The 27,528-nt window shown below is 49.4% G+C and overlaps 1 protein-coding gene across 10 annotated transcripts in view; it reads left to right on the top strand.

The window, feature by feature from the left end:
- FBN3 (fibrillin 3) overlaps nucleotides 1-27,528 on the top strand; it is a 312,259-nt gene that overhangs the window by 74,162 nt on the left and 210,569 nt on the right. For 9 of the 10 annotated variants that reach the window (XR_012156160.1, XM_073323920.1, XM_073323921.1 and 6 more), the window contains 2 exons: nucleotides 18,379-18,461; nucleotides 26,658-26,756. Coding sequence is in view for 9 of the 10 variants with exons in the window: in XM_073323920.1 (XP_073180021.1) it covers nucleotides 18,379-18,461; nucleotides 26,658-26,756 (182 nt within the window). In the remaining variant the exon portion in view is untranslated. Of the gene's footprint in view, nucleotides 1-18,378; nucleotides 18,462-23,887; nucleotides 23,928-26,657; nucleotides 26,757-27,528 lie in introns of those variants that run through there. The other variant, XM_073323923.1, reaches the window with a different exon arrangement.

Genomic DNA, 27,528 nt, shown 5'->3' with positions numbered 1-27,528 from the left:
GACGCTACGTCTCCTCCGCCTCCGTCCCGCCATTGTCGACCCGGGAGGCACCGCGTTCTCCTCCAAGGTCAGCTGAAACTCCGGTATGGGGTTCGACAGCCCCTGGTGACACGCCATGCTATTTCAGTGCTGGTCGCACACACCGGGCCGGAACCCACAATGGTCCTGCAGGGAGAGACACAGCAGCATATCCCCGCCCCCAAGTAATTAAAGGTACTGGGCCCAACCATTGCGGATCGGGCAGCTGACGGTAATAAACACGCGGTCTTTCCAGTACCTCGGACTTATGAAAATGCCAATCCGCGGGGGTCTGCTGATCTGTATTCAGTGTTAAATTATTTAAAGTAAACAAAAGGACATGCAGTTGTTGCTGAATGTCTCCTAAGGTTCGGAGACGCCCCTCCCCTTGTTTTAATTGTTTGTCAAGCAAGGTTTTTAGCGTGCGATTTGCACGTTCAACAATAGCTTGGCCCGTGGAATTATAAGGGATCCCGTGTTTGAGACAGACGTCCCATTGGGCACAAAAGGTGGAGAGGGCTGTGGAGCAATAGGCTGGGGCATTATCCGTTTTTATCTGGCTCGGGCGACCTATAACAGCAAAACAGGCTAGCAAATGGTGAATAACTTTGGGAGTGGCTTCCCCACGCTGTGGGGTTGCCCAGAGGAATCCCGAATAGGTATCAATGGAAACATGTAAAAACGAATAGGGGCGGAATTGTGGCCCATGAGTAACATCCATTTGCCACAGCTGATTCGCTGAGGTACCTCTGGGGTTAACGGCATCAGAAAAGGTAGGGGCAGCAGCGGCACAGTGGGGGCAGGAACAAACAATAGAACGTGCATGATCAGCAGGAGTGTGAAATTGTCGGGCCAGAACAGAGGCAGACTGATGAAAAAAGGAATGGCTTTCAGTGGAGTCAGAAAAGAGGGAATTTACCTGACCACGTAATGCGCGATCGGCGCACGCATTGCCCTCAGTGAGTATCCCAGGCAGAGGGGTATGACTGCAAATATGAGCAACAAAATAAGGGAAATTACGAGTGGTGATGAGATACTGTAAGGACAAAAACAGGCGAAGAAGGTCCGCATCGACCTGCGGGGTAATGAGGGCAAGGGGTAAATGATCAATTACCTGATAAACATAATGGGTGTCCACAATTAAATTAAAGGGACAATCAGCAAAAAGTTGAAAGGCCAAAATAACAGCAGCCAGTTCTGAGCGCTGCGCAGAACGCTGAGGCAGCGTAAAACGAGAATGCCAACGAGGGGGGTCACCTAGTTGATAGGTGACAACACCGCGATGTGGAGAGCCATCAGTAAAAAGAGTGATAGCTGAAACAATAGGTTGAGAGCGGCTAAGACGATGTACGATTAGTGGCACCTTTTGTGTGATCACCAACCGAGGATCTTTTGGAGGATTGTAAGAAATCTCTCCCACATAATCACAAAGAGCAACCTGCCAAGCCAAGGAGTTGTGGTACAAGGAGTCAAATTCACTATGTGATAAGGGGAAAACAATGGCAACTAAATCAGTGCCCGTGAGTTGCACTGCACGGTGGCGGGCTTTACAAACAAGGTCGGAGAGGGCGTCTAAATAAGGATAAATATTCCGAGGAGGAGTGGAAGACAAATATATCCACTCTATGATAGAGATGGCTGTGTCTGTACGAGGTACAAACAGAGCCGCAGTAGGCGTATGAGGGGTGGCAAGGAGAACTAACCGCAGGGGACGAACCTCAGTGAGTCTATCCACAAACTGCTGACTCAACATTACATTGATCTGTCGAATGCAGGCAATGTGCTCCTCAGTGATGGCAATAATTGCGCCCGGTGTCCGAGCTCCATGTAGGAGCTCGAACAACGGCTGCAGCATCGATGTAGGGAGATGGAAGTAGGGTCGAATCCAATTTAAATGACCCAAAATTTGTTGTAATTTAACGAGGGTTAGGGGTTGGGGTAGAACCACTTCCGGGCAAACAGGGGCAGCATAGGTTTGTAAAACCTTATGCCTGAGATATTGGTAGGGATAAGAGCGTTGGATTTTTTCTGATGCCACTAACAGGCCATTTTGGCCAAGAATCTGAGACAAATATTCAAGCTATTGTGCCGTAACCTGGGGACCGCTAAGCAAAATATCATCCATATAATGGTAGACCTTTAGTGTGGGGTATCGGGCACGAAAAGGGGCGAGGGCCCGATCCACAAAAAATTGACACAAGGTTGGACTATTTTGCATTCCCTGGGGCAAGACCTTCCACTGATACTTTTGAGAGGGTCGCTGATTATTATATTCTGTCACCGTAAACGCGAATTTTTCGCGATCTTGTGGGCAAAGGGGGATTGTGAAAAAACAATCTTTTAAATCTAACACACAAACCTGATCGGTTTGAGGAATTAAATTCGTGTTTGGCAACCCAAACTGCAAGGGGCCCATGGGTTGGATGCGTTTATTTCTCTTAAATCATGTAACAGCCGCCATGCACCAGATTTTTTCTTAATAACGAACACCGGGGTGTTCCAGGGACTGGTGGAGCTCTCCAATCGCTGTGCTTGCAAATGCTGCCGCACAAGCGAATGAAGCGCTTTCAGCTTTTCTAGGGGGAGGGGCCACTGGTCAATCCATACGGGCTCTAAGGATTGCCACGCCAATGGTAATGCGGAGGGCAAGGTGGGTGGGGGAGGGTTTGTGGCCATTATATATTAATATCGAGGGTGGTGTCCAGCTTTACAAGTAAGTCACGGCTCCAAATATTGAGGTGGACAGGGAGCACAAAAGGGCGGATTGTAGCAAGGGCACGGCCTCCTGGTTTAGAGACCGTGACCCAAGACAAACTTTGGCGCCCAGGTTTGCTACCCCCGATCCCCCACAACTCTTTAGAAGGAACTGTTGGCCAACTGACCGGCCAGTCCTGATCACGAATCACCGTAACGTCAGCTCCAGTGTCCACCAGCCCTGTAAAAGGAAAATTATTTAAGAGAAGTGTTAACTGAGGTTTCGAAGGGTGGACCGACATTGTTAGAGCAACAAGTGGAGAGGACGTGTCTTGAGGTGGCGACTGAGCCAGCGTCGATCCAAAGCCGCCTCCGCCCTGGGCTCAATCCTCTGCGGCTGGCACCTGATAGGGGACTAAAATCAATTGTGCAATTGACCGTCCACGCGGGAGCGACTGCGGAAGGTGGGTCCACACCTGAACCTTAATAACGCCGGTGTAATCGGCGTCAATGACCCCTGGGATGACAAAAAAACCCTGTTTCCCAGCGTGTGAGCGAGGGAGAACCAGACCCACAAATCCAGCAGGGAGAGGTCCCGTCACCTGTGTAGGTATGGCACAGACCTCCCCTGGCAACTGAAATCAGCATCCTCCTGCATAATCAAATCAAGCCCTGCACTTCCGGCAGTCGCCGCCCTCATGGAGTCTATGGATTTTAAGGCAGAGGAACAGTTGTCTGAGTGGGGAACACCCCCGTTTGGTCCTGGGTTCGGGGGAGATCCGTCGTGCGGTTTCCCGACCCGCTACGACACTGATTAGCCCAGTGATAGCCCTTCCGACACTTGGGGCACTTCTTTGAGGGGTGGGCGGGCGCCCTCGATGAGTGGCACTCCCGCTGAAAGTGACCCTCCTTACCACAGCGATGACAACGCTTCCCCTCCTTCCCGCTTTTCCGCAGGGCAGCGGCCAGAATCCCATTTTTATGTGCTTGTGTGCCGATGTTCTGGCACGCCCGCAACATGTCCGACAGCTCTAGAATGCCAGCGGCTTGTGCCGCCTGGAGAGCACGGCGGCAATCCTCGTTCGCATTTTCAACCGCCATTTTTAACAGGATCTCCTGAGCTGCCGCAGGGTTATCCACCTGTCGGAGGATAGCCTCCTGCAATCTGTTGGTAAAATCCATAAAGGACTCTGATGCACCCTGACGGATACTGGCAAAGCTTTTGGTAGGCTTGCCTGAATCCGGGACCTTCTGGAAAGCATGCTGGGCACAGGCGGAAATAATGGGGAAGACGGTCTGAGGGAGTTGAGACTGCATCTGAACGGTAGCAAACGGGCCCTCCCCTGCTAACTGCTCATAAATGACACCTTGCGCTATATATACCTGGGCTTGGCGTTCCGCCATCTGCCGATACTCACTAAGCCAAATAACATACTGACTGGGTGTCAGCATCATGCGCAACAGCGCTTTCCAGTCTTCAGGGACCAGGGTGTACCCAGTACCTAGCCCTTCAAGGAGACCACGTACATACGTTCTAGTGAGGCCGAACTTGCGAATCGCTTTCTTTACCTCTCTGATCACTGAGTAAGGCAAACTGACCCAGTTTGCAAGCTGGTTGCCCTGGCCATCATCCTGCCAGGTCACCGGGCAAACTGAGACCAGATCAGCTAATTCCTCTGCTGTAAGATCTGGGCAAGTCCTCGCTGCATGAACCATTTGTTGCACCAGTGAAAGCCCCTGAACAGACACGGACGACCTCCTGGGGGGCCCCAGAGCATGGGGTCCCACGGGGGGATGGTGATCACACACCGGCTCCGGTGGGGAAGACAGGGGAGGCAGTGGTAATTGAGGCGCTGGGGGCGAAGCAGGGGGAGGGATGGCTGCAGGAGCGGACAGGGGTGGTGAGATTGGCAGCCCCTCTATTGGCGCGGGAGAGGGTCTTTCTGAGGCGACACGCTGTGTCGCATCACCAGGAGGGGGGATGGCTGCAGGAGTGGACGGGAGTGGCGAGATCACCAGCCTCTCTATTGGCGCGAGGGAGGGCCTTTCCGAGGCGACACGCTGTATCGCGTTGCAGCAGAGGTGCCAGGCATGTAAAGCCTGCACGGGCGCCCGAGGCTCTTTGTGCAATGTCTGGCCCAACCGCTCCTAGTCCGCTAGCTTAAGGGTTCCGGCTTCAGGGTACCACGGGCATTGGGCACTGACCTCCTGTAGCAGGAGAGTGAGTTCTCGAGTGGGACAGTCATGCTGAGCCTTACGCAGCAAATACTGTAGCTCATTGCGGTGTTGCACTTGCAAAGCAGAGAGGGAGCTTCCCATACTTACCACGACGAAAAATACTCACCGGGATCTGCGAAGCGGATGAGTGACGCGTCTGAAACCCTTGCCGGGCGAGGTGAGTGCTGAGGGCCCCACGTTGGGCGCCAGTTGTTGCGGTCCAAATACAAGACAGCACAAAGCTTTAAGCAAGCAAGCAGGCTGGTCTGCCAACGGGCTGCCCTGTCAGCTTTCCACCCTCTCCTTTATTCTTTCTCTCTCCCCACGCATTACATTCTCCAACAGATAAAAGGAATACACTGGCTTTGTTTAACATTCTTATTTACCAATTTCTATCTACCGCATTCCTTGCTCTCGGGCCTTGAGCCCAGTCCTGGGAGGCTTCCCACAGTTCATGTCATCTGGGCGAGATTCCAAGGTTCATGCCCTTGAGAGGAGCCATGTGTGCACTGCTGCTACACAACACTCTGGGTGTGCACTGAATGTTGCCAAGTGCATGAACCTTGCATGAATGCTACAAACTAGTCCTGAACCACTTCTTTCTCCATGTGCCTGAATGACTGATAGACATATAATGCTCAAAATTACAACGATTTCTGCAGAGGAGATCAGTCTGCACGCTGAGCCTACTGCAGAGGGAACTAGAAAAGTGACCTTTACTACATGAAGGATTGAGCCGCATGTCTAGGCTGAACTGAGATCTTCAAAGTCATGTTGAAGAGTCATTGGAAAGAACAGAAAGAGCAGAAATATTTTCACATGGGAACCTAGTTGCTCAACGTTAGAAGTCTGGAGCTCCCAGAATACCACAAAATATGTGTACAAAGCCTTGACGTGTCCCAACCAAGTCATTGCTACAGAGGGTTCAACTACATGAAATCTTGTTGCCCATCAGTAAGAAGCTCTACAACAGAGGTGGGCAAACTACGGCCCACGGGCCACATCCGGCCCGCGGGACCATCCTGCCCGGCCCTTGAGCTGCCAGCTCGGGAGGCTAGCCCCCGGCCCCTCCCCTGCTGTTCCCCTCCACTGCAGCCTCCCCTCGCCGCACCGCCAGTGCTCTGGCCCGCCGCTCTTGCTGGGCAGCATGGTGGCATGGCTGGCTCCGGCTGGGCAGGGGGGCTGTGAGCTCCTGCTGTTCTGAGTGGCGTGGTAAGGGAGCAGGGAGCGGGGGTGGGGGTTGGATAAGGGGCAGGAGGTCCCAGGGGGCAGACAGGGGACAGGGAGCAGGAAGTGGTTGGATGGGGTGGAGGTTCTGGTAGGCGCGGGCAGGGGATGGGAAACAGGGGCGATGGGATAGGGGGTGGGAGTCCCAGGGGGCCTGTCAGGGGGCGGGGGTGTGGATAGGGGTTGGGGCAGTCAGGGGACAGGGAGCAGGGTGGGTTGGATAGGGGGTGGGGTCCTGGGGGGTGGTTAGGGGTGGGGGGTCCTGGAAGGGGGCAGTCAGGTGACAAGGAGCGGGACGGGTTGGATGGGTCACGGGTTCTGAGGGGGGCAGTCAGGGGGCGGGAGGTGGGAGGGTGCGGATAGGGGGCAGGGGCCAGGCTGTTTGGGGAGGCCCAGCCTTCCTTACCCAGCCCTCCATACAGTTTCAAATCTTGATGTGGCACTCGGGCAAAAAAGTTTGCTCACCCTTGCTCTACAATATATCTGAATTTGACATTAGTTCATCAGAGGGTATCTACTGCTTCTGAGCTGATAGTGAACAAACCCAAACCAGGGTCCTTTATCCTGTTGCTTCTTACAGGATCCAGGGCCCAAGGATGGATAACCAAACAACTGTTCTGCCTCGGAAGGTTTAGAGCCCTCTACAGGAATGCACACTATGCAGCTGGGTCACTGCATGGATCATTCATCTGAAAGAGCTAGTCTGCCAAATTAACAGCTCTAGGGGGCCCATAGAATGAGGATTAGGGTATATTTACTTTATTTGTTCCTTTTCTCTTTTTTCTGAGTGAGGCAGAGCCTGAAGTATCAGTGATACCAACTCTGTGTGTGTGTGTGTGTGAGAGCGAGAGAGAGAGCGAGAGAGAGAGAAGTGCTGTACGATGTGGTCACACAATCAGCCCTGAAGCAGTAGCCTTTACCACTGCTGAACTCCCAGAGCAGATGGGATACGTCCAGCTAAGTCCTACAGACACGTGACCAGCCATTCCTGGGCAAGACAAGCTGTCACTGCCCCTCTCAAGCCCAGGTCTTACTCACAGGTCAGCAGGAAGATTTGTGGGTTATTTTGGAAAGCCTCAATGGTAGGGCTGCCCTATCATGCAGAATTGCTGGGCCCCAATCCTTGGCTGTCCTGACTGGCACATTGCTCTTCAAGACTGGAGCAAAGCAGCTATCAAGCCAAAGGGACAGTGTCCATAGAGCTCAGCAGCTCCCGTGGCTCTCAGGGGCTGGGGGATTTAGTGGGGGCTCAGGGGTGCCAAGCACATTTGGAAATCTGGCCTGACATAGAAAGCCATGGGATGATCATCCTAGCAAAGAGAGGAGAGCTGGCGCAGCAGCCAGCGTAGGGGGTGTTGCCATGAAAAGGAGCCTGGCTGAGGCTTCTCTGCACCTTCAGTTGCAGTAATGACCCTTGGGACCATTAATGACTAGTGCAAGGCTCCCGACTGCTCAGCATTGCTCAGGGAATGGAACGGAGCACAGCTGGTCCAGCACTGAGTGCAAAGATGGCTTTGCTCACAGATCGCCCATTCCCACGAGGGGTACAATGGACTCTTGGGTTGCAGCCTCACTAAGGCTTCCTTGTTTAGAACAGATAAACCCCAGCACCATGCATTTGTTAACAAATTTCAGAGTAACAGCCGTGTTAGTCTGTATTCGCAAAAAGAAAAGGAGGACTTGTGGCACCTTAGAGACTAACCAATTTATTTGAGCATGAGCTTTCGTGAGCTACAGCTCACTTCATCGGATGCATTCAGTGGAAAATATAGTGGGGAGATTTATATACATAGAGAACATGAAACAATGGGTGTTACCATACACACTGTAACGAGAGTGATCACTTAAGGTGAGCTATTACCAGCGGGAGAGCGGGGGTGGGGGGAGGGGGACCTTTTGTCGTGATAGTCAAGGTGGGCCATTTCCAGCAGTTGACAAGAACGTCTGAGGAACAGTGTGGGGTGGGAATAAACATGGGAAAATAGTTTTACTTTGTGTAATGACCCATCCAGAAAAACTGATTGAAAAAAGGGCCACGTGTCATGCCCAAGTCTTCAATGGGAGCCTACACATCACTATGTGACATCTTTGCACAACCTTGCTCCTCACAGGTCTTATGTACAAGCCACAAGAGGTCACAAGAGATACTGTGATGTCACTAAAAGAAAAGGAGTACTTGTGGCACCTTAGAGACTAACCAATTTATTTGAGCATGAGCTTTCGTGAGCTACAGCTCACTTCATCGGATGCATCTGATGAAGTGAGCTGTAGCTCACGAAAGCTCATGCTCAAATAAATTGGTTAGTCTCTAAGGTGCCATAAGTATTTTTCTTTTTGCGAATACAGACTAACACGGCTGTTACTCTGAAACCTCTGATGTCACTGCCGGATATGCCAGACAGCCATACAATCCATAACTAACAGGCACACTCAACTCCTGGGAAGACAGGACAGAGATCTGTGCAGGAACCAGAGCCTTCTGGGATACTTATCTGATTAAATAGCAGCTACAGATTACGAATCCCTCTCCCTCATCCTCCTGACTCCTACAGATTTTGTGCATCCTGTAGTTAGAACTTTTTTCAGGGCAATTGGTGATATGATAATTAACCAAAATAAGCATATGAATATGTGATAACATTCCCTACCTTTCAAGTTACATCTCCACTTGTCTAGCCTTCTTCTAGTGAACAGGCTTGATGCAGGAATTGTTGGGTGAGGTTCTCTGGTCTGTATTATCTAGGAGGTCAGGCTGAGTGATTAGACTAGTCTCTTCTGGCCTTAAAATCTATAAATCCATGATCTTTTTATAATGCATATGAATTATATATATTTATAATTACATATACAAGTGATATGGAAAGTTTAACAGCTTTTTGCTTTTGATGGGATGCGGGGCAGGAGTTGAATGAACAATAATGCAATGACGGCAAAGAGTCCTGTAGCACCTTATAGACCAGGGGTCAGCAACCTATGGCACGCGTGCCAAAGACAGCACCCGAGCCCATTTTTAATGGCACGCTGCTGCCTGCCGGGGTCCTGGCCCGGCCCGCTCCTCTCTGCTCCCCACCTCCTCCGGGGGGGGGCAAGGGGCAGAAACTTGGTCCTGCCGGCTCCCCGGCCTCTTCCCGCAGTGTGCTGGGTTCCTGCCCCTCCTCCTCTGCTCCGTCCCTCCCTGCCGGCGGATCAGCTGATGGCCCTTGCAAGGGAGGAGCGGAGTCAGCATGCTCTTTGCTCCCGGTGGAGGCAGAGAAGAAGCAGGGGCAGGGCCTTGGCGAAGCGGGGCATATCCCCTCCAGCCTCCTGCCGTGAGCACCCTACGACCCCAGCCCTCTGCCCTGACCCCCACTCACACACACCAAGTCCTCTGCCCTGAGCCATGCAGCCCTGCACACCCCCAAGGCCCCTGCCCTGAGCTCTGTACCCCCCTCACACACACCCAGCCCTCTGCTTGACCCCTTCACCCCCCCCACGCCCTGACTCTGGCACCCCCACATATACCCAGGCCCCCCATACCTCACGCCCTGACACCTGCACCCCCCTCACATTTCCCCAGCTCTCTGCCCTGACTCTTGCACCCCCACACATACCCAGGCCCCCCACACCCCATGCCCCCCCCAACATCCTAACTCTTGCACCCCCCACATCCCCACCCCCACCCTGAGCACCAAATGGGAGCTCCTGCACCTGCCCCCACAAAATGGGAGCTGCCCAGGTAAGCGCTCCACACCCAAACCTCCTGCCCCAACCCTGAGCCCCCTCCCTCATTCTAGCTCCTGGCCAGATCCTACACCCCAACCCTGTGCTCAGTGCACTCCCACCCTCAGCTCAGTGCAGAGAGAGAGGAAGAGAATGGCCAGAACCAGGGAGAAGATAGGTACCCACTGTGTGTGGGCAGGGCTGGGACCCCAGACTGGCAGCGGGCTGAGCTGGTCCGGCAGCCGGGATCCTGGCTGGCAGGAGCTGGCGGATGGAACCCCTGAGCGGCAGCGGGCTGAGCCGCTCAGCCCACTGCCGGTCTGGGGTTGTGGCTGCCAGCCCCTTGCCAGCCAGGGTCCCGGTCGCAGGCCCTGCTCAGCCCACTGCCGGTCTGGGGTTGTGGCTGCCAGCCCCTTGCCAGCCAGGGTCCCGGCCGCAGGCCCTGCTCAGCCCACTGCCGGTCTGGGGTTGTGGCTGCCAGCCCCTTGCCAGCCGGGGTCCCGGCCGCAGGCCCTGTTCAGCCCACTGCCGGTCTGGGGTTCTGGCTGCCAGCCCCTTGCCAGCCGGGGTCCCGGCCGCAGGCCCTGTTCAGCCCACTGCCGGTCTGGGGTTCTGGCTGCCAGCCCCTTGCCAGCCGGGGTCCCGGCCGCAGGCCCTGCTCAGCCCACTGCCGGTCTGGGGTTGTGGCTGCCAGCCCCTTGCCAGCCGGGGTCCCGGCCGCAGGCCCTGCTCAGCCATCTGCCGGCTTAGGTGAACGGAACCCCAGGCTGGCAGCAGGCTGAGCGGGCTGGCTGCATAAGATCAACATTTTAATTTAATTTTAAATGAAGCTTCTTACACATTTTGAAAACCTTGTTTACTTTACAATACAACAATAGTTTAGTTACATAATATATAGACTTATAGCGAGAGAGACCTTCTAAAAAACATTAAAATGTATCACCGGCATGTGAAACCTTAAATTAAAGTGAATAAATGAAGACTCGGCTCACCACTTCTGAAAGGTTGTCGACCCCTGTTATAGACTAACAGACGTATTGGAGCATAAACTTTTGTGGGTGAATTCATGCATCTGACGAAGCGGGTATTCACCCACGAAAGCTTATGCTCCAATACGTCTGTTAGTCTTTAAGGTGCCACAGGACTCTGCTGCTTTTACAGATCCAGACTAACATGGCTACCCCTCTGAATAACGCAATGACAGCATCACCTGCTCGCTATTGTGACTCTCGGCTGAGGTCCCAGGAGTCTGCCAGAGTAAAATGAATGGGTCTCTGTAAACTGAGCTTTAGTATCAGGTATGGCTCCATCACCGCTGTCCCACGCACAGGGACAATACATCCGGGCAATAGGGCTACAAGCCCTACTAAGAGAAATGTTTGTTGACTGGAAAGTGAAAAGAACTTGCTAATGGAAATGAAGCTCAGGGGAACATCAGCCGGTTTTCAATGTCAAAAAGGAGGCATTTGAGAGGCTTGTGAGTTAGATGTTTCCTTTGCTGTATCCTGGAGCTGCCATTGCCCCCACATAACTGCTCTCATGCCAAGGCACATTTTAAATAAAGTTCCTTCTGCAAGTTGCTGAGGTTTGGAAATCCCACTGGAGCATCAACCACTGGGGAATTCTCCTCCTCCCAGGAATGGAGCTGAGTTTTGCCATGAAAGCAAATGAAGAGAACTTTTCAAGCTGCGTGGTTAAGGAAATGCCAAAGTTAGGGTTACTTGTGCAACCTGACTTCAGTCCCCTTGTGTGTAAGCAGTCTGTTAGTCTTTAATGATAGCCTGACATCTCTCCTGGGCAACCTAATGGAGCAGCTGATACAGACCTCAGTTAAGAAAGAATTAAAGGAGGGCAATAGAATTAATGCCAATCAACATGGGTTTATGGGAAATAGAGCCAATCAAACTAACTCTGGATCTTCTTTTGAGGAGATTACAAGTTTGGTTGATAACATGTTACTATAATTTGCTTAGGCTCTTGTAAGGCATATGATTTGTTACTACATGACATTTTGATTAGGAAACTAGAGTGATTCAAATTCAACATGGCACACATTAAATGGATTTAAAACTGGCTAAGGGAAGTCTCTCAAAATATATTTGTTAACATGGAATCATTACTGAGCCTCTGGGTTTTCCCCAGGGATCCATTCTTGGTCCCACACTATTTAACATTTTTATCAGTGGCCTGGGAGAGAACATAAACTCACCACTGATGAAGTCTGCAGATGACACAAAGATTATGGGAGTGGTAAATACTGAAGAGGACAGGTCTCTAATACAAAGTGATGTGGCTCTCTTGGTAAGCTGGGTGCAAGCAAACAATACATGTTTTAATACAGCCAAACATAAAGTTGTACGTTGAGGAAAGGAGAATGTAGGCCATACTTACGGAATCGGGGCTCTGTCCAGGGAAGCAGTGACTTGAGGGTCATGGTGGATGATCAGCTAAACATGAGTTCCCAACGAAACACAGTGGCCAAAAGTGCTAATGTGATCCTGGGCTGTTAACTCTGTATTTTGCACTAGTGTGACCCCTGCCACAATATTGTGTACAATTCTGGTTTCCATGATTCAAGAAGAATGTTCATAAATTGGAAGGGGTTCAAAGAGCCACAAGAATGATTAAAGGATTCAAAAACATGCTTTATAGTGACAGACTCAAGGAGCTATTTAGTTTAAGAAAGAGAAGGCTGTGGTTGATCACAGTCTATAAATACCTTCATGCCGAGAAGAAATCTGATAATAAGGGCTCTTCATTCAAGCAGACAAAGGTATAACAAGATCCAATGGCTGGAAGCTGGAGCTAGACAAATTCAGACTTGAAATAAGGTGTAAATATTCAGCAATGAGGGTAATTAACCAAGGGCTGTGGTGGATGCTCCGTCACTGTCAAGTTTTAAATCAAGTTTGGATGTGTTTCTAAAAGATCTGCTCTAATTCAAACAGGAATTAATTCAGGGAAGGTCTCTGGCCTGGGCAATGCAGAAGTTCAGACTAGATCAAGGGTCAGCATCCCTTCAGAAGTGGTGTGCCGAGTCTTAAGTTAAGGAAGTATGGGCTGGATGAATGCACTATAAGGTGGGTAGAAAGCTGGCTAGATTGTCGGGCTCAATGGGTAGTCATCAATGGCTCCATGTCTACTTGGCAGCCGGTATCAAGTGGAGTGCTCCAAGGGTCGGTCCTGGGGCCGGTTTTGTTCAATATCTTCATAAATTATCTGGAGGATGGTGTGGATTGCACTCTCAGCAAATTTGCGGATGATACTAAACTGGGAGGAGTGGTAGATTGGTGAGGCCTCATCTGGAGTACGGTGTCCACTTTTGGGCCCCACACTACAAGAAGGATGTGGAAAAATTGGAAAACGTCCAGCGGAGGGCAACAAAAATGATTAGGGGTCTGGAACACATGACTTATGAGGAGAGGCTGAGGGAGCTGGGATTGTTTAGCCTGCAGAAGAGAAGAATGAGGGGGGATTTGATAGCTGCTTTCAACTACCTGAAAGGGGGTTCCAAAGAGGATGGCTCTAGACTGTTCTCAGTGGTAGCAGATGACAGAACGAAGAGTAATGGTCTCAAGTTGCAGTGGGGGAGGTTTAGATTGGATATTAGGAAAAACTTTTTCACTAAGAGGGTGGTGAAACACTGGAATGCGTTATCTAGGGAGGTGGTAGAATCTCCTTCCTTAGAGGTTTTTAAGGTCAGGCTTGACAAAGCTCTGGCTGGGATGATTTAACTGGGAATTGGTCCTGCTTTGAGCAGGGGGTTGGACTAGATGACCTTCTGGGGTCCCTTCCAACCCTGATATTCTATGATTCTATGATTCTTCATTTATTCACTTTAATTTAAGGTTTCACATGCCGGTGATACATTTTAATGTTTTTTGGAAGGTCTCTCTCTCTATAAGTCTATATATTATATAACTAAACTATTAGAATCATAGAATATCAGGGTTGGAAGGGACCTCAGGAGGTCATCTAGTCCAACCCCTGCTCAAAGCAGGACCGATCCCCGACTAAATCATCCCAGCCAGGGCTTTGTCAAGCCTGACCTTAAAAACTTCTAGGGAAGGAGATTTCACCACCTCCCTAGGTAACGCATTCCAGTGTTTCACTACCCTCGTCGTGAAAAAGGTTTTCCTAATATCCAACCTAAATCTCCCCCACTGCAACTTGAGACCATTACTCTTTGTTCTGTCATCTGCTACCACTGAGAACAGTCTAGATCCATCCTCTTTGGAACCCCCTTTCAGGTAGTTGAAAGCAGCTATCAAATCCCCCCTCATTCTTCTCTTCTGAAGACTAAACATCCCCAGTTCCCTCAGCCTCTCCTCATAAGTCATGTGTTCCAGTCCCCTAATCATTTTTGTTGCCCTCCACTGGATGTTTTCCAATTTTTCTACATCCTTCTTGTGGTGTGGGGTCCAAAACTGGACACTGTACTCCAGATGAGGCCTCACCAATGTCGACTAGAGGGGAACGATCATGTCCCTCGATCTGCTGGCAATGCCCCTACTTGTACATCCCAAAATGCCATTGGCCTTCTTGGCAACAAGGGCACACTGTTGACTCAACAGTTGTATTGTATTGTTATTGTTGTATTGTAAAATAAACAAAGTTTTCGAAATGTTTAAGAAGCTTCATTTAAAATTAAATTAAAATGTTGATCTTACGCCGCTGGCCCGCTCAGCCTGCTGCCAGTCTGGGGTTCCATTCACCTAGGCCGGCAGCGGGCTGAGCGGGGACTGTGGCTGGGACCCCAGCTGGCAAGGGGCTGGCAGCCAGAACCCCAGTCCGGCAGTGGGCTGAGCGGCTCAGGGGTTCCATTCGCCGGCTCCTGCCAGCCAGGATCCCGGCTGCTGGTTCAGCTCAGCCCGCTGTCAGTCTGGGGTCCCGGCCCTGCCCACACACAGTGGGTACGTACCTTCTCCCTGGTTCTGGCCATTCTCTTCCTCTCTCTGCACTGAGCTGAAGGTGGGAGTGCACTGAGCACAGGGCTGGGGTGAAGGAGCAGGCTGGGGGTTGGGGTGTAGGGTCTGGCCAGGAGCTAGAATGAGGGAGGGGGCTCAGGTTTGGGGCAGGAGGTTTGGGTGTGGAGCGCTTACCTGGGCAGCTGCCATTTTGTGGGGGGAGGTGCAGGAGCTCCCATTTGGTGCTCAGGGTGGGGGTGGGGATGTGGGGGGTGCAAGAGTCAGGATGTGGGGGGTGCATGGGGTGTGGGGCCCTGGGTATGTGTGGGGGTGCCAGAGTCAGGGCTGGGGTCATGGGGGGGGGGGGTGAAGGAGTCAAGAAGAGGGCTGGGTGTGTTTGAGGGGGGTACAGGGCTCAGGGCAGGATCCTTGGGGGTGTGCGGGGCTGCAGGGTTCAGGGCAGAGGGCTGGGTGTGTGTAAGGGGAGTACAGGCCTGAGGGCAGGAGCCTTGGGGGTGTGCGGGGCTGAGGGCTCAGGGCAGAGGGCTGGGTGTGTGTGAGGGGGGTACAGGGCTCAGGGCTGGGGTCATGGGGTGCTCATGGCAGGGGGCTGCAGGGGGTATGCCTCACTTCCCCAAGGCCCTGCCCCTGTTTCCTCTCTGCCTCCGCCGGGAGCAGTGGCAGGGAGGGAGGGATGGAGAGGAGGAGGAGGGGCAGGAACCCAGCACACTGCGGGAAGGGGTAGGAGAGCCGGCAGGACCAAGCTTCTGCCCCTTGCCTCTGCGGGAGGGGACGGGGAGTGGAGAAGAGTGGGCCGGGCCAGGCCGGATTTTTAATGGCACGCTGATTGCTGCCGTGACCACAGCTTGCTGCCGTGCCATTAAAAATGGGCTAACGCGCTGTCTTTGGCATGCGTGCCATAGGTTGCCGACCCCTGGACTAGATGATCACCGTGCTCCCTTCTGGCCTTATAATGTATGTCTCTGTGAATTATACAGTCTCAGGCTGTTCTTCCACATAAGGTCATATTGAGATGTAACATCTTCGATACATGCTTGTCATGTGCTTTTCATTCTTGCGTTGTCCCCATGCTCCACTGCTATTGACTTAGGGTGGATCCTGTGGAAGCAGCCTCTGTGCTGCCCAAGTTCAAGGTCTGCAGTTGTGACTTGGGCAAGGTGGAGAAGTTTCCTGCATGCCTTCCCTTATTTCTGATACACCAGTCCGGTCCCATGTTAACACCTCAGCAGCTCTTGCTCAGAGGAATACTTGTCAGGGTTGTCTTAGCATCGTGTTCTCAGGATTCCTCACCTGACAGTGCCTGGTGTGCAGATGGGAAGTGGTTTGGTGTCTCATGTTTTCTGTTGGAGGTTTGCTTGGGAAGCTTGGGTTGTTCCATGTAAGCGTGAGAAATGAATTGTCTAGCTAGGAATTAGTGAAGTGTAACAATGGCACAACACTCTGGATAGTCCTTAGTAAAGTACATTCCAGGGCTGATGTCGTTATGTGGGCTCCAGGGGTCTTGCTTTGTTTGCTTCATGAAAATGAATAAAGCTTGAATTGGAATCAAAGGAAAACAAACAAACCCATGACCAGGGGAAATGGCTGCTTTGGTGAATGCTCAAGGGCTGAGGACACCTAGCTGAGTGCCTCAGGGACTCTCGAAGACTCTTTGGGGATTCCCTTATCTCCAGAAGTGCTCCACCGTGCCCCATCCCAGTCCCATCCTCTAGGTTCCATCATGCAGCCTCACAAAAGCATCACCCGTTGAATCCCATTGCTCTCACCCCCACCGTTGTTGATTGCATCAACACGGCTAGTGCAGCCTCTCCTAGCAGGAAGATATGCAGGGAGAGAAGGAAGGGATCTAAGACTGACAGGCAACGTAAGGGAGGTCAATGCTGCCCATAGGTACCCAATAACTCGGTAACAGACCACTCCAGTCAAATCAGGGAACCATGAAACATTTATAGAGAGAAACAAGCCTCAGAGTCCAAGTCTGATCTCCCCAGCAAGGGTATGAATCAACAGGAATTCCAGTGGAGTCACACTGGCGTGAGTGAGATCAGCACTGACCCCGTGTCCAGCGCTGCTGAGCTACATACATAAGGACCCTCTGTCCTGAAGAGAGTGGGGAGGGAATTTTTCCGTGAGACATTGTTTTGTCAGACAGTGCTGGTTAATTGAAATGAAAACTTTTCCCGGGAATGTATCAGTTTCAACAAAACTTTTGTTGGGAAGGTTTCTCAGGTCTAAGAGAAGGAATTTCTGGTCAAAACCAGAAAGAGGGAGTTACCGCCACCCCAGAATAGCCAATAGCTCAGGGGTCAGGATACTCATCCAGGATGAGGAAAACCCAGGTTTAAGTCCCTTCTCTGCTTGAATCAGACCAGGGACTTGAGTCTGTGTCTCATCCCCCATGAGTGACCTAATTACCTGGTTCTTCTTGCATGCTTTGTCTCTCTCTTGTGGTTTTCATTACAAGTTTTGAAAAGTCTCATTTTCGTACTGATGCAGAACAAATGTCAAAACCTCACAATTGTTTGCGAAAGGGAATTCTTGTTTTCTGGCCAGTTCTAGTGCAGAACATACAGTACCTCTGTTGTATAGCATAGTAAATATATCTAGTGGGGAAAGGTCGAGAGCTCATCTCAGTAACATAAGGCTGTTAAATCTATCTTAGATATTTATATGGCCCCCATTATTGAAGTATCGGAGTGCCTCACTGTCATTAATGTATTTACTTATCCCATAACCCCCCCATGAGGCAGGCAGTGCTGCCTCCCCATTTTACAGAGGGCAATGTGAGACACAGAGACTAGGTGAATTGCCAAGATAGCACACGAAGTTTGTGGTGTGGCAGGGAATTCAACCCAGGACTCACATGTCCCAAACAAGTGCCCAGATCACTGGCTGATCTATTCTCTCTACACTACAATAGAGTTCTAACTAAAAAACAACAACCTAAGTATCAGAAAGCCAGGAAACAAGAGTTAAGGTTCAATGTACATATAAATCAATATTTGAGAGTCTGGAAATACACAATTGCTGAGGCAGCTTTCAAGAGAATCATCAAGTGCCAGCTGATACAACCATTTTGTGCACAGACAACTTCACACCTGGTACAAATGGGAGGCCACAACTCATTTCACACAAACCATTGAACAGCCTTTGGACAGTAGTATCCCGGTCCCCAGTATGGACCTGAAACCAGGAGACGGAAATGAAAAGTTCCATATACCACAACTCTGCAGCCTGAGCAGCCAGCCATCATGACGTTTATCCTAAGTAACGAGCAGTGTGATGCACATGCCGTTTGGCGGTGCTCCTCCACAGGAATGCTGGTACAGCTGTGTCCTATGGTATTTACTTTATTGAAAGAGAGGTTAAAAGTTAATTGAGGTTTTATTAAAATAATGTGTGTTGATTCCCTTTAATGGGATTTATCTATTGAGGCTGGTCTTGCCCTCCAGTGGAGGGAACATCAGCTGGCAGTGAAATGTCATATCAAAGGCCATTAAAATGCTTTAACATAACAATAGAACTTTGTTGACTACTCCATCTGCAGAGAACGGAGAATAAAAATTATTCTAAATGTTTGTTTTCTAAATGACAGACCTAATGTTTGCGGCTCAAGGTTCCACTCTTACTGCTGCCCTGGATGGAAAACGCTGCCGGGAGGAAATCAGTGCATTGTTCGTGAGTATCGACTTTCCTTTTAATGACATCACAGGGCATCTCCCAGGGAACTAGTTACCTTGCAGTGATGAAATATACAATTCACCCTCTCAGCAGATGAAATGAACATTCCTAATTTCTTTTAGCAGGAGTACTGAATGATGGAGTGTGTAGTCTCTGAAGGATGATTAAAGATGAGTGGTTATAATCTGCGTCATTTAATAGAAATAAGACATGGCTCTTAGGCTCCTGCAGAATTGTCACTGTGGCCTTTAAATCGGACAGTTTGGATACCTGCTCTAGCACATTTGTCCCCAAAGGCGACTCCCAAGCAAGAAAAGTTAATTTAAAACTGCTTGCTGGAGGAAGACATTTTTATAAGAGACTAGGTGCCTAGATCTAAAGACACATTGTCACTACAAATTGTCTATGATCAGGGATTTACATCTTCCTTTGAATCAGCTGGTACTAGTCACTGTCAGAGACAGGACACTGGACTAGGTGGATCAGCTGATCTGGTGTAGGAAACTCTATCTTCCTATTTAGACTTTCAATAAGCCCTTGACAAAAACCCTCGCCAGAAGCTAATAAGGAAACTAATCAGCAGAGCTGGTTGAAAACACTTTTTTTCTAGCAAAAATTTTAGAACAAGAAGTTTTCTTTCAAAATTTTTGAATTTTGAAAAGCTACAGAGTGACATACTTAGAGTATTTCATTTTTCCTTTGTCCACTCTGCCATTTTGAATTATTTTTGGTTTTACAACACCAAAATAAAACAAAAATTTCAATTTGAAATTAAACAAAATGAACATTTTCATTTCATTTATTTCATTATTTCCCACTGAGAAATGTCATCAGAAACAATTTTTATCAACAGAATCCCAGTTTCAATCAGTTCTATTAATTAGTCCTTGGACAGAAGACAAAGTTCTATTCTAGATCAAAAACCAGCTAAAAGACTGAAAACAAGGAGTAGGAATTAATGGTCAATTTTCTTCATGGCAAAAATATAACAGTGGGTGCCAGAAGGGTCTGTACTAGGGCTGGTATTGTCTAAGGATATGGGGTGAATGGTAAGGTGGCAAAATGGGCCGATAACATATACTTTTTTAGGCTAGCGACAGCTAGGTGAAGACAGGAATTCCACAATGTTCCAGGTGCTGGTGATTTGGTAAGGGGCAGTCTTCCCCCAGAGTGAACACTGAATTCATATTGACTGAGGAAGCAGAGTAACTCTTCTGCAATAGAATGTCCCCATGGGGGAGTTAGACTGGCAGAGCCATCCCAGACTAATTGTGCTGGTGGTCAGTCCGGTACCCTTCTGTCTCTGTGTTATGATACAGCCTACAATTACATGACCACACACTATTTCCCACCCCTGCTCTGGGGATGAATCAGGGTTGTGTAGCTCTGCCTCATTTGTTGCAGAAGTTGGAAGGTGTGTGGTAAAAGAGGCAGGGGGTGCAGGAAGAGAAAGGATGGTCTCGAAGATGGTCTCACGGTTAAGGCAGTCGAATGATGCCCTGGAGAACGGGATTCTATCCCTGCATCTGTCGCAGAGTTCTGCCTGGTGCCGGGCAAGTCACTTTAACCAATATTTTTTCCTCATTGTGTGTTCCTCATTTTCTGACTTGGAACCATGGGATCTGATTTGCAGAAGTGCTGAGTGCTCCCAGCTGCACTTGGAGTCAATGGAAGCTGGGCTTTGGGCATATAAAATGCTAGGTAATGCTAAGCACGCTGAAAAATCAGGTCCAAATTGGTCTCCCAAAATTAATGGATACTTTTGACCTTAATCTTTCTGTGCATCAGTTCCCCATTTGTGAAATGGGGATAATCCCACCCCCTTCACCTTGCAGGGCTACTGTGAAAATAAATCCATTAATACTGGTGAAGCGCTCCCTTACCATGGTGATAAGCACCATAGAAAAGCCCAGGAGGAAATTAATAATTCTCTATTCATAGCAGGGTATGTGTAGTCTGCTGCAAACAAGGCCTGGGGCTACATATTGACCAATGAGAATAAAACAAAATATTGACTAGCTGTTCAGTAAGTGAGCACCATTCCTCCTGTGCATGGAATGAGGCAGCGGTCCTGCGGAAAACATAGTTGTGGTCATGTAATTAAAGACTGTACCTTGATGCCTACACAGAGGCTTGCACAGACAACCTTACATCTGGTATTTCCTAACTTTTAAGTGCTTGACTTTGCAATCTTAGTAATATTCTTTTAACATAGGTTTTGCATGTAGTTAATATGAATACTACTCACCAAAGACAAAGAGAAAACAAAGAGCCAAGATCACTCAAGAGTTAAAAATGAAGGAATGAGACTTCTCACGCAAGCATGGTTTGGGGAAAGTGGGATTAAAACAAACAAGAGAACCCACAATTCTCCTCAGCACAGGAAATCCTGCTGATTAAAGTAGCTGTCCTGTGCTTCTGAAAAAACTCTGCTGATGATACCAGGAGCAGATTTAATGCTGCTTATATCACAGGGGTTAGGGAACTCCCAGCCAAATAGCAGCTTAATGGCATGTGAGGTTAGTGACACTCAGCACTGCCAGCCGAGGCCCCACAGAGCTGTAACACATGCCATCTGGGTTCTTGATCCTTGGGAACTCTACATTGTCATTGTTTTTATAAAACACACAGAGATGAGAGCTTCTTGCTGGGCTCTAATCAATCTCTGCTTACACAGGTGAAACAATACTGCCAGAATGCTATTTGGCTTCCCTGGTCTGAGGCAGGGGCAGAGCAGCACTCCCACAAAGGAGAGAGGGAAGGGGGTTGCGCATGGAAAACAATGGATAGAGCTCCACTTGACCCTGGTTAAGTCCCTGATATAGGCTCATCATATTGTGCTGGTAACACACTTGACATTCCACTTGTATCTCTGGAGGATGTTAAATGGAAGCCAATGATGTTAGACATTTTAAAATCAGCAGATCAAGATAACTTCCTTCCAAGAGTTTTAAAAGAGCTGGCTGAGGAGCTCACTGGACTATTCATGCTGATTTTCAATATGTCTTAGAGCACTGGGGAAGTTCCAGAAGGCTGGAAAAAAGCTAATGTTGTGCTAATTTTTAGAAAGGATAAACAGAATGACCTGGGTAATAAGAGGTCTGCCTTGATCTGGGCAAGATGATGGAGCAGCTGATTTGGGACTCCATTAATAAAAAATTAAAGGAGGGTAATGTAATTAATGCCAATCAACATGGGTTTATGGAAAATAGAATCTGTCACACTAACTTGACACCTGTTTTGATGAGATTATAAATTTGGTTGATAATAGTGTTGATGTAATATACTTGGGCTTCTCTAAGACTTGGTACTGCACAACGTTTTGCTTAAAATGTTAGAATGATATAAAATTGACATAGCACACTTTAAATGGATTAAAAATTGGCTAACTGAGGTTTCGAAACTTAACTGTAAATGGGGAATTGTCACTGAGCAGGTGTATTTCCAGTGGGGTTTGGCAGGGTTCTTGGCCTTCCTCTATTTGACATTTCTAACAGTGACATGCAAGAAAACATAAAATCAGCACAGTTAAAGTTTCAGATGACACAAAAAGGAGAGGGGGGAAATACTGAAGAGAACAGGTCTCTGATATAGAGTGATGTGGATCACTTTGTAGTTTGGGAAGAAGCAAATACATATTTGAATACAGCTCAATGTAAATGTATCTCTGTAGGGACAAAGAATGGAGCCCATGCTTACAGGAGGGTGGACTCTATCCGGGGAAGCAGTGACTCTGAAAAAGATTTGGGGATTGTGATCGAAAATCAGCTGAACATGAGCTCCCAGTGCAACACTGTGACCAAGAAAACTAATGCCATCCTGAGATGCATAAAGAGGGGAATCTCCAGTCTGAGAAGAGAGGTTCATTTACCTCTATGTTTGGCACTGGTGTCCATAATTCAAGAAGGATGCTGATAAATTGGAGAGGGTTCAGAGGAGAGCCACGAGAATGGCTAAAGGATTAGAAAACCTACTTTTTGATGATAGACTCAGACAACTCAGTCTATTACCTTAACAAAGGGAAGATTTCAGGGGTGACGATCACAGTCTATAAGTATCTACAGGGGGAACAACTATTAAATAATGGGCTCTGCAGTCTAGCAGGGAAAAGTCTAACAGGAGCCAAGGGCTGGAAGTTGAAGCTAAACAAATTCAGATGTAAATTTTTAACAGGGAGGGTAATTAACCACTGGAACAATTTACCAAGGGTCATGGTGGATTCTCCATCATTGACAATTTTTAAATCAAGACTGGATGTGTTTCTAAGGCTATGTTCACACTACGAAATTAGGTCAAATTTATAAAAGTCGGTTTTTTAGAAAGCGTTTTTATACAGTCGATTGTGTGTGTCCCCACACAAATGCTCTAAGTGCATTTAGTTGGCAGAGTGCATCCACAGTACCGAGGCAATCGTCAACTTCCGGAGCGGTGCACTGTGGGTAGCTATCCCACAGGTCCTGCAGTCTCCACCGCCCACTTGAATTCTGGGTAGAAATCCCAGTGACTGATGGGGGGAAAACATTGTCGCGGGTGGTTCTGGGTACATATCATCAGGTCCCACTTTCCTCCCTCCTTCCGTGAAAGCAAGGGCAGACAATCGTTTTGCGCCTTTTTTCCTGGGTTACCTGTGCAGACGCCATACCACGGCAAGCATGGAGCCCGCTCAGCTCACCATCACCGTATGTCTCCTGGGTGCTGGCAGACGCGGTACTGCATTGCTACATAGCAGCAGCTCATTGCCTTTTGGCAGCAGATGGTGCATTATGACTGGTAGCCATCGTCATTGTACTCCTGGGTGCTCTTTAAGCCGACCTTGGTGAGGTCGGTCAGGGGTGCCTGGGCAGACATGGCAGTGACTCAGCCAGGTCATTTCCCTTTTTAAGTTGCGTCTCATGGAGATTCAGTCCTGCTGGCAGTCGTACTGCACCGTCTTCTGGCGAGCACCCAGGAGATGACGATGGCTAGCAGTTGTACTGCACCATCTGCTGCCAGCCTAAGATGTATAAAGATAGATGAAGTGGATCAAAACAATAAATAGACCAGATTTTTTTTGTATTCATTTGTATTCATTTTCTCCCCTCTCCCTCCCTCCCGCCGTGAAATCAATGGCCTGCTAAACCCAGGGTTTTGAGTTCTATCCTTGAGGGGGCCATTCTGTTTCTCCTTAATGCAAAGCCACCCCCTTTGTTGATTTTAATTCCCTGTAAGCCAACCCTGTAAGCCATGTTGTCAGTCGCCCCTCCCTCCATCAGAGCAACGGCAGACAATCGTTCCGCACCTTTTTTTCAGCGCAGACTCCAAAACACTGGGAACATGGAGCCCGCTCAGATCACCACGGCAATTATGAGCACTATAAACACCGCGCGCATTATCCAGCAGGATATGCAGAACCATAACCTGCAACAAAAGCGAAACCAGGCGGTGACGGGAGTGATGAGGACATGGACATAGACTTCTCATAAAGTACGGGCCCCTGCAATGTGCACATCATGGTGTCAATTGGGCAGGTTCATGGCATGGAATGCCAATTCTGGGCCTGGGAAACAAGTGCAGACTAGTGGGACTGCATAGTGTTGCAGGTCTGGGATGATTTCCAGTGGCTGCGAAACTTTTGCATGCGTAAGGGCACTTTCATGGAACTTTGTGACTTGCTTTCCCATGCCCTGAAGTGCAAGAATACCAAGATGAGGGCAGCCCTCACAGTTGAGAAGCGAGTGGTGATAGCCCTGTGGAAGCTTGCAATGCCAGACAGCTACCGGTCAGTCGGGAATCAATTTGGAGTGGGCAAATCTACTATGGGGGCTGCTGTGATGAAAGTAGCCAACGCAATCGCTGAGCTGCTGATATCAAGGGTAGTGACTCTGGGAGATGTGCAGGTCATAGTGGATGGCTATGCCGCAATGGGATTCCCTAACTGTGGTGGGGCGATAGACGGAACCCATATCCTTATCTTGGCAACCAGAGCACCATTTGCCTCTCTGGTTTTTTGGTAGGCTTGCCTGAGCACCTTAATTTTCATGCGACACTGCTGCGGGTCCCTGTTATAGCCTCTGTCCTTCATGCCATTGGAGATTTTTTCAAACGTTTTGGCATTTTGTTTTTTCAAACGGAGTTCTGCCAGCACGGATTCGTCTCCCCATACAGCGATCAGATCCCGTACCTCCTGTTGGGTCCGTGCTGGAGCTGTTCGGCAATTCTGGGCCTGCATGGTTTCCTGTGCTGATGGGCTCTGCATGGTGACCTGTGCAAGTGAGCTTGCCATGCTGGCCAAACAAGAAATGAGATTCAAAAGTTCACGGGCATTTTCCTGTCTACCTGGCCAGTGCATCTGAGTTGAGAGCTCTATCCAGAGCGGTCACAATGGAGCACTCTGGGATAGCTCCCGGAGGCCAATACCGTCAAATTGCATCCACACTACCCCAAATTCGACCTGGCAAGGCCAATTTCAGTGCTAATCCCCTCTTCGGGGGTGGAGTAAAGAAATCAATTTTAAGAGCCCGTTAAGTTGAAAAAAAGGGCTTCGTCATGTGGGTGGGTGCAGGGTTAAGTCGAGATAACGCTGCTAAATTCGACCTAAACTCGTAGTGTAGACCAGGCCTAAATGATCTGCTCTAGGAGTTATTCTGGGACAGTTCTCTGGCCTGTGTGATACAAGAGTTCAAAGTAGATGATCACGATGATCCCTTCTGGCCTTGGCATTTATGATTCTATGACTCTATGATCCAACCCAGGGGTCTCACAGAAGAAGGAAGTATCAGTTACACAGACATGGTCCTCCACCCCCCAGGGTTCTGAAGTTTTCATAGGAAAGACAGAAATCTTGACAACACTTTTAAACTTGGCCCAAGGCAAATTGTCACCACAATAGCCTTTGACAAACAGCTGAAACCAGCAGAACTGGTGATGTGTGTGTCTTCAGTCCCAACTATCACTGGGAGGGGGGAATTATGCGAGGACAAGACTTGGGAGGTTAGCTCCAAAGGAAACATCATGTCCCCTCACCCCTTGGTCTGAGTGTGTCCATCATGCAACCTTTCCAGCTGCTGTTCTGCTCAGGCTGGTGTTCCCATGTGCCGCTCAGCAATTTCCAGCAGCCATGGAAGCTTTAATCTTCTTTAAAGGAATATTAATCCTCACTGTGAGCAGGTTCACATTAGGGTTGCCAGGTGTCTGGTTTTCGACTGGAATGCCTGGTTGAAAAGGGACCCTGGCTGTCCCCGTCGGCACTGTTGACCGGGCTGTTAAAAGTCCAATTGGAAGCACAGTGGGGCCTGGGGCTAAGGCAGGCTCCCTGCCTGCCCTGGCTCTGCGCGGCTCCCAAAAGCGGCCGCCAGGTCCTTGTGGTCCCTACAAGGTGGCCAGGGAGGCTCTGTGCGCTGCCCCCAGCTCGAGGGCTGGCTCTGCAGCTCCCATTGGCCGGAAACCACGACCAGTGGAAGCTGTAGAGCAGTGCCTGTGGGGGCAAGAGCAACACGTGGACCCTCCCTGGCTGCCCATGAGCCATGGGGCCGCAAGGACCTGGTGGCCACTTCCTGGGAGCTGTGGTAAGTGTCACCAGGACCCCGCACCCTGAACCCTTTCCCTCACCCCAACCCTCTGCCCCAGCCTGGAGTCCCCTCCTGCTCCCAGACTCCCTCCCAGAGCCTTCACCCTACACCCCCCCATACCCCAACCTCCTGCTTCAGCCTTGAGCCTCCTTCCACCTCCCAGGTCCCTAATCCCCGGCCCCACCTGGGAGCTTGCACCACAACCGGAGCTCTCACCCCCCCTTCTGCACGCCAACCCCCTGCCCCATCCTGGTGAAAGTGAGTGAGGGTGAGAGAGAGCAAGCAGCGGAGGGAGGGGGGATGGAGTGAGAGGGGGTGGGGCCCCAGAGAAGGGGCCTGGCAGGGGCGGGGTCTTAGGGAAGGGGCGGGTCAGGGGTGTTTGGTTTTGTACGATTAGAAAATTGGCCACCCTAGTTCATGCTGTAGCACCAATTGCCCAGATACGACGGGTCAGGCCTTTGCTGGAAGCTCAGGACATTGGATGTGTTTCTAGGGATTTGGGAAGCAGGTCTCTGGCCTGTGTTATGCAGGAGGTCAGACTAGATGCTCACAGAGGGCCTTCCTGGCCTTAGAATCTCTGAAAGCAGGACATATGTGCATGGCACCGCATGGCAACACTGTTCACTTTCTTCTTGTCTCTCTCCAGCAATTTGCCGGAACTCTTGTGGCGATGGGTTTTGTTCACGGCCGAATATGTGCACGTGCTCCAATGGGCAGCTGTCCCCCAACTGCGGCTCTGGTGGAGGTAAGAGAATATCAGATGATTGCCAGTCCCTCCCTGATGCTGACTGGCTATATCCAAGAGCACCCAACCAGACCGGGGGGCAGTCCTCCTTAAGCTGCCCTGAAATAGTTTATGTTCCTGGGAGCCAGCAGTTCTGGGTAGATCTGTACAAAACTTGTTGAATGAAATTTTTTTCCAGAGAAAAATGCAGATTTGGCATCACCAAATTATTTTGCGAAATTTGTGAGATTTTACCCTATTGTTTTCATAGAATCATAGAATATCAGGGTTGGAAGGGACCTCAGGAGGTCATCTACTCCAACCCCCTGCTCAAAAGCAGGACCCATCCCCAATTAAATCATCCCAGCCAGGGCTTTGTCAAGCCTGACCTTAAAAACTTCTAAGGAAGGAGATTCCACCACCTCCCTAGGCAACGCATTTTGATAAAAAAAAACCTAAAAAAAGTCCTCAAAATCAAAACATCTCATTTTTTTAAACAAAATGTTTTGATTTTTCAATTTGAAATGACTTTTTGTTTCAAAATTTCCTTAAATTTAACATTTTTAAAATAAAAAACTTTAAAAAATGCTTACCTCTAAATGATTTAGTTGGGGATTGGTCCTGCTTTGAGCCGGGGGTTGGACGAGATGACCTCCTGAGGTCCCTTCCAACCCTGATACTCTATGATTCTATGAAACATTTCTCTTTGGGTTGAACACAATGTTTTGTTTGACCCACAATGAATTTTTTAAAACTTTAGATTAATCAAAAATGTCTAAAAACTTTAGTTTCA

The sequence above is a fragment of the Lepidochelys kempii genome, chromosome 25 (assembly GCF_965140265.1).
Source record: "Lepidochelys kempii isolate rLepKem1 chromosome 25, rLepKem1.hap2, whole genome shotgun sequence".
Lineage (NCBI taxonomy): Eukaryota > Metazoa > Chordata > Testudines > Cheloniidae > Lepidochelys > Lepidochelys kempii.
The sequence above is the reverse complement of the archived record's forward strand: the minus strand, read 5'-3'. Positions and strand labels throughout refer to the sequence as shown.